At 34.7% G+C, this 11,081-nt stretch overlaps 1 protein-coding gene across 1 annotated transcript in view; it reads left to right on the top strand.

Moving 5' to 3' along the window:
* DNAH8 (dynein axonemal heavy chain 8) overlaps window positions 1-10,854 on the top strand; it is a 133,090-nt gene extending 122,236 nt beyond the window's left edge. The window contains exons 88-93 of the mRNA XM_034428025.2: window positions 429-589; window positions 4,632-4,788; window positions 7,928-8,080; window positions 8,178-8,367; window positions 9,379-9,500; window positions 10,402-10,854. Of these exons, the coding sequence (XP_034283916.2) occupies window positions 429-589; window positions 4,632-4,788; window positions 7,928-8,080; window positions 8,178-8,367; window positions 9,379-9,500; window positions 10,402-10,689 (1,071 nt within the window). The 3' untranslated portion in view covers window positions 10,690-10,854. The remainder of the gene's footprint in view (window positions 1-428; window positions 590-4,631; window positions 4,789-7,927; window positions 8,081-8,177; window positions 8,368-9,378; window positions 9,501-10,401) is intronic.
* The last annotated feature ends 227 nt before the right edge of the window (window positions 10,855-11,081 follow it).

Here is an 11,081-nt window from a genome sequence, read left to right on the forward strand (position 1 = left end):
CTACAGGCCCTGTTCTTTCACTCTCCTTTTGCTGCTGCTGCTGGTTCACCTGCTCTCTATACAAATTTTCTTTACTACCCCTTCTCCTTAAAGGAAGTTTGGGCCAATGCCAAATGAGTGGACAATGGAAACAAGAAGAAAGTGGATCCTTTAGATTACCTTGCCTAAAAGTTTCCTAAAACTTGGAATTGCTAGAAAAATTAAATCTTATTAATTTTGGATGCTGCATTTCTGATAAGATCAATACATTAGGATCTTGTATTTAGATTGAAGAATATGTCTCTTTCATAGGTTTTGGTTTAAGAAATCATTAATGAGTTAGTTAACAGTCTTGATGTACACCTATAGTTTGGCTTTAATGAGTAGCCAATTTCTTTTTTTCTACTTGAATCACATATCTATTAACTTTTTGCCATTAATTTGTATAGGTCTGGTTCAGTGAGAAGATGTTTGAAAACACTTTCTGTTTTTATACTGGATATAAAATCCCAGTTTGCAAAACTCTTGAGCAATATCAAGACTACATTTCAACTCTCCCTGCCATGGATAGTCCTGAAGTCTTTGGTCTTCACCCTAATGCAGACATAACGTAAGTAGATCTAACAAGTTGATAGTCAGGTTTTTAAAAAGATAATTTTAGTAACAAAGGACATTTTACTGGGAATTTCAGAGTCTGAATAAATGTAAAATTTAAGGAAGTTTTCCTTGACTTCCTAAAGATTAAAGATTCAAGCCGATGCACATATATCTGGACTGAGAATCTGTTGAAATCACTGGGACTAACTTTTGAAGTCAAATGCACAAGATTGTGCTGTATAGTTATTGAAAAGTTTAATCAGTGTGATTGTGCTATAAACATAAAGCATTTCCCAAATGTTCAAGCATAAAATTCAACAGTACTTTTGTCCCACCTTATTATATTAAGTGATCTGGTTGACACTTCTGTAAGCAGAACATTGATTAAACAAATTGGAAGAAAAGTAATAATTTTGAATTTCTCAGGAAGCTCTAGTTCAGTGACGGCTAACCTTTTTGCCATCGCGTGCCAGGAGAGGGGGGCGGGGCGGAGGGTCGTGCATGCACGTGCCCACGCGCATGCGCACGCAACCCCACCCACCCCCGCTCCTGGCACATGATGGCCTGGTAGGCCCGTTTTTCTTTCTTACCTGGTTCCAGATCCTCTCTGTGTATCTGGGAAGGGCGAAAGCAGCAAAAAACGTCACTTCCTGTCCCACCGAGAGTTGGAAAATGGGCCCTTTCAGCCTCCGTAGGGCCTCCAAGGGAGTGGGAAAGGCTGCTTTCACCCTTCCCAGATACACAGAGAGGATCTGGAATCAGGTAAGAAAGAAAAACGGGCCTTCCCCACCCCCCACCAGGCCCTCCAGAGGCAGGAAACAGCCTGTTTCCCTACTTCTGGTGGGCCCAGAAGGCCCGAAAATCAGCTGTCCAGCACGTGCATGCGCCCAGAGCTGAGCTGGTGTGCCCACTAATATGGCTCCGCGTGCCACCTGTGGCACGCGTGCCATAGGTTCGCCATCACGGCTCTAGTTTAAAAATAAAATTTCAGCCATATCTGATAAGCAGTTTCAAATAGAAATAAAATATATGTGAGCATCTTTTTACCCCTACCAGGTTATTTCTTATTTTTAGCTTCAAAAATTGTATAGCTTATTGTAGGATATAATCAGTCTCTTTGAAATTTGTCTCCTTATAATTCATTTATTTCTGTAATGGATTATATAATTTGCAGAATGTTGAATCTTAATATTTGGGGATTGTTAAAAATAAACTAAAATATCTCAGTTGCATTACTATCAAAGTTCAAACACTTTGTTTATGTATACTTTTTTACTGTGCTCCATGACTTTCATTACAAACATTTGTAGATCATTCACATTTTCAGTCATCAGAATATCAGGCTCTTTCCTCAGTTTTAAAATCATGTTCATCTTCTTACATTCCAGCTTTTCTTAATATATATTCTACAATACAGGTTGAGTAAATACAGAGAGCATAGAGCTTTGCCTCACTACTTTGCCATCATACTGTGACTTTCTGATCTGCGTATAAGTTTTTAATAAGGGCAATGAGATGTTCTGGGATTCCCGTTTTTTTCTGAGCATTTTCTGCAGCGTGATACGATCAACACAATGAAAGGTTTTCTTATAATCAAGGAAACACATACTGACTTCTTTTTGGCATTTGGTTTTCTCAATTATCCAGGGTGCATCAGAAATAGTGTCTCTTATTAATAATTCCTTGGTCTTTTCTAAAATCAACATGAATATCTGGCATCTCCCAGAAAGAAGAGAAAAGGCATGAAGTAAAAAACTATGACACAATAGTTGCACCATCACTGTAGTATGGCCTGAGGGTGTGTTTTAAACCAAAGGCTCCTGTCTTGAGCAGAGGGTTGAACCAGAAAACCTCTGAAGTCCCTTCCAGCCCTATGATTCTATATTCTATGCTATTCCAAAGGCAACATATCCCAGGGTATAGGAACTACTACCATGAAAGCCTGACATTTCATCCCAAGCCATAGCTCTCTCAAGGGAGGCAGTTTCTCAATAGGTGACCAGACTGGATATCAAAGCATGCTTACAAAAACAGTGCCTGCTACACTCTATAAGGTTTTATGGATAATACCCAACACTTTGAACTTGGTACAGTAACCTATTGTCAGATAGTGCAGCAATTAAACAATAGGTGGAATTCTACAACAGTGTATTTCTCCACTTAGTAGCATCGCCACCACTTTCTGTATCAGTTGCAGTTTCCAAGATGTCTTCAAACATAATCCCATATAAATTGCAACAATCCAAAGGCGTGGTAATCAGGACATAAGCATTTTGGTTCAGGTTGAATTGTAATTGACAGTCAATGATAAGGAATCATAAGGTCCCATGATTTTATTTATTTATTTAAAACTTTTATATAACTGCCCATATTGAACAAAACTCTGGGTGGTTTACAACTGAAAAACAATATTTATCTATCATAAAAACATTAAAACCAGAACAAAATCTAAACTTTCCCATGCAGTGCACAAGTTCTCAACCTATTCTAGCATTTGGGAGAAAAGCCAGTTCTTAAGTGTTTTTTTAGGTTAAAAGAGTGGGGGCCTGTGAAAGCTCAGAGGAAATGGTATTCAAAGGGAAGAGGCTGCCAGGGAAATGGCACACTTCCTAAATTCCTTAAGATGGCAGCCTTTAAGGGAAGGCCTTAGGAACTTGCCCATTCTTTCGCATGTGATAGGACAGGTAGATGTCCTTGGGAAAAGGCAATCCCAGAAGTAACTTGGTCCTGTGCCATGTAAGGCTTTCAAGGTAATAACTAGCAACTTGAATTTTGCCCAGAAGGAAATTGGGAGCCCGTGCAGCTTGCTCCCAGCCACAAGGGCCCAGTCCACTTCTTCAGAATCAATTGTTTTAAACTCCTCCCAGATAACAGGGTACAGATGTGCCTCAATCACTTCTAAGGGACCTACCCAACTGGAACCCAACTCCAAGCAAAATTGAGCAACTTTGTGTAGCAGTTGGTAGGAATCTCTTGTGTTGCTTCATCTCTCGGAGCTGCTTGATTGGTCTGGAATCATGGCTGAAAGGAAACCAGATTTTATTTATTTGTTACCTTCTTTGATCAAGTTTTAAGACCACCACTTGCTGAACAATTTTGGATGGATTGCATAATGCATTTTTTTAAGATAATCTGATTCTTCAAGCATTCTCTATAGCTAATTCCTCATCAGTTTTTCAACAACCTCATTTGGAATGCTAGAAACACTTGATGCAACAGCTTTTTAAAAAAATAGTTTGCTGTATGAGTTGAGGATTCCATCCACCATGCATAGTTAAAGAACAATATATTGAAGAATTTAAATGACATTCCTAGTTTGAGAGACTAGCATCTAACTGTTTGGGGAATCTACAAAAGCTTTAGATTTTTCTCCACGGGTCCTTCCTTTACCTCATTTTTTCTGCATTAGAATTTAAAACCCTGAAAACCCATTTGGAGCAGTAATATCTCCTGTGCTTTAAAACTTAAAATATTTTCAAAGCAATGCTGAATTTATATACAGAGCACATGTTTAATAGCTGTAGATATTGAAGACAATCTGGTCAAGAATAACAAATTGTTCTCAAAAACTCCAAGCACTTCAGAGCCTCACAAACTCAAATCTGAAACTTAGCCTAACAAAAAGTTTCCAGGTTCCTCCTTTTCAGGAAAGAGGATGAGGAGATGGTAAGAGAAAAGATACAAGACAGAAGCCTGTTGAGAAAGGTCAACAAAATGCTTAATATTATACATGAATAAAGCTGTTGGGTTTTTTTTAACTAATAATTGAAATTGTGTTTCATATTATGAGTTGTTAGTTGGCCTTGCCTGTTTTAAAGCCTCAGAAATATACAAAAGCCATGTTCTGGTTACATTCAAATGTCATGGCCAATCATGGTTTAATAATCTTCAGTTTAATGAATTTGTTGTCTTTGTTTCCCAAATGCCAGAAATAGCAGGAATCCATTGAATTGTCTGTGGCTTTTTATTGTGGGTTATTTATAGCAATCATATTTGACAATTTACAGTTTTTACAAGCTCTGACTTTATTACATATTATTTAATATTCCTTTCAGATACCAGAGTAACACAGCAGCTGATGTCTTGAACACTATAACCAATATTCAACCAAAAGAGAGTGGAGGTGGAGTAGGAGAAACTCGCGAAGCTATTGTGTATAGACTAGCTGAAGATATGCTTGAGAAACTGCCTCCTGATTATGTACCCCATGAGGTAATTGTTCTAAAGTACACGTAAGCATGAAAATACTAATCCATAGTGGTAAACTCTTTGTATTGTTTAAGAGTGCTGAAAGGAAATACTCTTCTCAACCCCTTCTTTGTGTGTCGATTTCACACTTCTGCTATTGGGCAATTCTTTTTCTAGTCAAGATCCATACTTGCCCCTGAGGGTCAAAGAAATATCATGGTCGTGTTATGCTATCACTGGAGGGAATAGACTTAACATTTGGGGGAGGGTGTGAGTTTATGGTATTGTTAAATATACTTTACTATTGCTTTTACAAAAGCAAAAAAAAAAAAAAATTCACTCTGGCTTTAAATTATTTTCTTTGTGGTCAAGTATCAAAAGTGGCGATGGGTTCTGGATATGATCCAAATAGCTCTGTTGGACTATATGGAGCAGCTATTTCAATTTTGCCAAAGGACCATATAAATAATACAACAATTATTAGAACAATATTTTGGCAAACGTCTTGGCAAAATGTAAAATGTGTTTAGACAAAATGAAACAAAAGAACTTCATCCTAATTTATTATTTTTATGTATTTATTTATTGATTGATCCAATTTATATGTCCACCCTTCTTAGCAAATGACTTTGAGCAGCAAACAAAATTAAAATACCGTAATTATAAAGCATGAAATTGGGGCTAAAATGGCTTGAGTTGTTTTGTAGTCCCAGGCGCAGAACTGTATGTGTTGCAATAATTTAAGGAACACTGTAATTGACTCACCTTGGATCATATACTTATTCTCCTGGCGGAGTTCCATAGGATAGACATTACTTACCCCAGCAAATGTTATTCAGTGTGAATCCAAAAGCTTGGTACAGTATGATTTGGCTTAGCCTGGTATAAATAAAAAATGCCAACCCTTTTCTTTTTGCCTGATTAAAAGAAAATATCTACTAATATTTTAAACAGGAGCTGAAATTATCACTCTGGTCCCAGGTCTGTGGGTTTTTGAACACTTTGAACAGGCTCAATCTGACCCAGAAATTATTCAGGCTCATTTCTGATCTCCACAACATATCCTTGGAACATTATCTTGTTTTTAAATATGCTATCGGCATTGCTTGGTTGAAAGCCTGAGATTAAATATGCATTTTCAAAGCTCTTAGTATCTTAATTCCAAGGGGCTTGTTTTATTAAAAAATCTATAGCTAGTGATTCTCCACTACTTGTTATTTATATCTCTTCAAATAATTCTTGTGTTAAAAAGAGCTAAAACCACTTTCCTAGAGGCAAAAGTAGCAGTTTTGAGGGCAAATAATTGAGGGATAAACCTATCCCTGCTTATTTTGTTTCTCATTCATTGGTGTCTGTTCAAAGCTGCTTCTTTTCTTATTATGTGTTTATGAAAATACTTTTTAATTTTTAAAAAGGGATGTCTTCCTGAGGTGTTCCTGTCTCCCACCATCACTAAAAAAGATGTCATTACATGATAATATCAGCAAATAAAATTAGAATGAAAAGAATTCTACTTCTGGATGGATGAAATATGAAATGCTTTGTCCTGCTTTATAACTCTCTGCTTCCAATAGACCCGAATAGAATTTTTATTTTGTAGAGAATAGTTTTCTGAAATGCAACCATTTTGCATTACCCGGATTCTAAACCTGCTGGTAGAAGAAATCCTCAGGTGCTGCATAAGAAGGAAATGGGTCCCTTCATGATGTTAAAATATGAATTTCTATAGATATCCATATATATCTATATCTATATCTATATCTATATCTATATCTATATCTATATCTATCTATCTATATCTATATCTATATCTATATCTATATCTATCTATCTATCTATCTAATGATTCTAGCTTAAGGAAAAATTATTAGCTAATCATTTACCAATGAGAATGTTTCCCTTGATTCCATATTTCACATGAAAGGTCATGTGCATCCCTAGATTGTAGTAACTGCAAACAACTTGGTATATTAATGAATAATTTTCATATTTATAGTCAAGATGCTGCAAACATTGGCACATCTGTGCTGCTATTTAAAACTCCAATGAGGAGTTCAACATCAATGAGAAAAGATGCTATAAAAATTCACCCAGAAGAGATATGAAAGAATAAGACAAATATTAAAGTTGTAATTTCTCCACTTGCTTAAAGAAAAAACATAAAAGCTTTATTAAATGTAATATATATTTACTGTTGTTAGTTACTGTACTTATTTCTCAAAATTTAATAGTTAATCTGCATTGTCTGCAACAATGGCTTACAAATCTTAAATAAATGTAAGAATACAATAATTGCATTGCTTTCCACTAACTGGATAGTCATTTCCATTGTGTATCTGAGCTTAGATAATCATAATGTCTAATGATTTAAGGCACATTCCACTGAGAGCTGCTCACAGATATTCTCTATTAGAATTCATGGTGGCTGCATAGAATTTCTTCATGAACTTGATCCACTATAACTATTTGAACACATACAGGAATATTAGAGTTCTAAAGATACATTTGGTTTTGCAATAGCATTATAGTACTTCTTTCTTTTCTTTTCTTTTCTTTTTTCTTTTAAATGATTGGAGGTCCTTGGTACTCTCTGAACCAGGTTGGGTTTTTTTGCAGATGTTTCATTACCCAAACTAGTAATATCATCAGAGCACTTCATTTCAACCTTTAGCTACAAATTTTCTCCTCTATCAGTAAAGCATGATCAATTTCTGGATTGAATTTTTAGATTTACTTTTTATAATCTACTGTCTTTATTCTCACATATTCAAATGATTTCCTGTACATATTTTCACAATAGCCCACCAAACAAACATGTAAAGTTCATTTAAGCCAGCCTATTGTAAGGGTGAGGTTGCACTTTGAACTGGTGTACCATGAAAGAGCAAAATATGTTCATTATCAGGGTATCAAGATTATTATCAATGGGCTTTTACTCTTATTTGGGAAATTCTACCTCCAGCACCAAATGGGAACCATATAGTATACTTGGCTGGGAAGAGAAGGAAATTGCTTGTTTACAGTGTTGATGCACATGAACATACAGGCAGATCCTATCGTACTGTAAATAGGAATAGTGTTGCCTAAATATTCTTTATTTAGCATAAAGCTATCCTAAATGTTTTATTGATTGACTTGTTTTCTTTTAATTATTTTTATTTAGGTAAAAGCTCGTTTAATTAAAATGGGCCATCTTAATTCGATGAACATTTTTCTTCGCCAAGAGATTGACCGAATGCAAAAAGTTATCAAAATAGTCCGAAACAGCCTCCTTGACCTTAAACTAGCCATAGAAGGAACTATTATTATGAGTGAGGTAACCAAGTACAGTATTATGTATAATCATTCATTCTGAGATAAGAACATTTTCTATTCAAATATGCCATGACATGTTTTAACTTTCACTTCTCCAGAACCTAAGAGATGCTCTTGATAACATGTACGATGCTCGGATTCCTCAGCTCTGGAAGCGTGTATCATGGGATTCTTCTACCCTGGGTTTCTGGTTTACTGAACTTTTAGAAAGAAATTCCCAGTTCCGTGTTTGGATCTTTGAAGGAAGACCACATGTATTTTGGATGACTGGATTTTTTAATCCTCAGGGTAAATATCATTCATTATAAATAAAATCAACAATATGTTCTGTTATAAGAGTGAAGCCATATTAGTCTATTAAAAACATAACTTTTCCATTTCATTTGATTTATTCTATCACATTCATATAGAAGCAGAGGCAGAAATCCAATATATATAAAAAAAACTTTTTTCAATTGCATGGTGATATTACTATATTACTGTTTAGGATTTCTGTTAGATTCTTGTGAAAGTCATATTTCTCTTTAGCTGATTATTTAAGCAAACCAGTGAATATAGCATCATTTAAGCCATACATATTAAATTAGTTCTTTCTAAAACTGTTAACATGTAACAGTTTGTTTCATATAGGTGAAAGTCATTATGCAGGCACAGATATCAAGGATTTTTCAATTTTTATATAAAATTTTATTACAATTTGAAATAACTAAATGACAATTTATTGTATCAAATGAACAAAATTCTGCATTTCATAAAGTGATTAAAAAATTCAATGTTCTTTTAAGGATTGCCTTTGAAATTCTTATCCTGGTTATGATTAGAGGATTATTTATCTCTTATTGGTACCTTTGTTTAATTCACAAAAGAATTTTACAGATTTTTGGGGGGAAAAGCAAGGGAAAGATAAATATAACCTAGCTGAAGCTATTCGGTATCATCAATAGTTCGATGACTCTTGTGATGAATTGATGCACTGTGTAGTTCTTCTAAAAGTTTATTGCTGTATTTCTTTCTTTGTCCAAGTTCAGCTCTCAGTTTAAAAGCATTATGTTTCTCCAAATGTAAAATACAATCCAGGGCTTAGTCTATATTCAGACCAGACCAGCAGCCTATATATTTATAATTGTATTTTCTTTTTTTATTTATTTATTTACCCATATTTTGTATTAGGTAATTTTACTGAGTATTTTAGTGGTTCTTTTTTATGTGAACGTTTTAGCCATAAAACACTTCAGTATAAAAATGTATACAAGAAAAAGGTTGTTCTAAACTTGTCTTATTCTTTGGCCTGTTTTATAGGCTTTCTAACAGCTATGAGACAAGAGGTTACAAGAGCGCACAAAGGCTGGGCTTTAGATACAGTGACCATCCATAATGAAGTGCTGAAACAGGTCAAAGAAGAGATCACTGCAGCCCCTCCTGTAAGTATACCATGGATACATCCTTTTTTTAATTTCCAAACTAATTTTATTTTTTATTTTTATTATTCATATTTCTATGCCGCCTGCTCTCTGAGGACTCTGGGCGGCTTACACCAAAGACAGTATACTAAATAGCATATTGCCCCCAACAATCTGGGTCCTCATTTTACCCACGTCGGAAGGATGGAAGGATGGAAGACTTGAGCCGGTGAGATTTGATCCACTGATCTGCTGAACTAGCAGTCAGCTGAAGTAGCTGCAGTACTGCACCCTAACCACTGTGCCACCTAATTCTGTTTTCTGAAAATTCTAACATGATTTTTTTGAAAATAAATGTTTGGTTTCTATTCACTTTAGATTTTTCAACAATGAAATGATCAATAAAAGAAAGCACATGTGTTTTTCACTTATGTAGCCCTGACATGCTCCTTTCCTACCTTCCATTACCAAAGTAGCAAAGATGGAGGAGAGAGATAGAGGAGGATGACATCACTGTAACAAAAACCTCTCTAGATTGATTTGCTTCTGTCATCTGAGGGGGGTGGGGGTGTTCAGAAAATGTAGGATTCTACAAGGAATTTTTCTTATTGCATTCTTAGGAATACAGGTTGTGACCATGCCCAGATAGAAAGGTACATAGAGCATAAAACAGAAAACTCCTTTTAATCTCACGGTCAATTCTTTTCAGTAAACACAAATAAGTTTACATTGTTCATTATCATTCAGAAACATTATAGATTATTTTACTTTCTCAAATTTTGCTAGTATTTTTTTTTTCATTTTTTCATTTTGTTAATTATACTATAGTTTATACCGTACAAGTTAAATCAGTCAAGTTATGTTATAATATTAAAAGCTGATAATTTTCTAACCATAATAATTATACATTCTTTTTATATAGGAAGGGGTTTATATCTATGGATTATATTTGGATGGAGCTGGATGGGATAGACGTAATAATAAGCTTACTGAATCTACAGCAAAGATTCTTTTCACTTTACTTCCTGTTGTACATATATTTGCAATTAACACAACAGGCCCAAGAGATCCTAAACTCTATGTTTGTCCCATTTATAAGAAGCCAAGAAGAACAGATTTGACCTATATCACTGCAATCTATCTAAGAACAACTGTATCTCCTGATCATTGGATACTAAGAGGAGTAGCTCTTCTGTGTGACATTAAATAAATTCTAGTCCTTGGACTACAACAAAAACATGAAACATTCTTCAAAACACGAGGGCACACAAATTAATTTTTCCTTAAAATTAGATATTGTTTTCTCTTTCTAGCAATATTTGTATTGTTATTTTTTTTCCCTATTTATATTAAATCTTATTGTCAAAATGTAAAATCAGTTGTTTTGGTCTTTTTCTTCTTTCTATTTATTTTATTTATTTATTTATTATATTTCTATACTGCCTTTCTCCCATGGGACTCAAGGTGGTGTACGGTCAAGAAAAATATAGATACACAAACATCATAAAATTGCTAATTAAAATTATTATTATAACATAGTTTGGCCCAATTAAATAGAACCTAAAATTAGATAACATTTTAAAAACATTCACATGTTCATAT

The sequence above is a fragment of the Pantherophis guttatus genome, chromosome 1 (genome assembly GCF_059756535.1).
Source record: "Pantherophis guttatus breed Tessera chromosome 1, ASM5975653v1, whole genome shotgun sequence".
In the NCBI taxonomy this organism is placed as follows: domain Eukaryota; kingdom Metazoa; phylum Chordata; class Lepidosauria; order Squamata; family Colubridae; genus Pantherophis; species Pantherophis guttatus.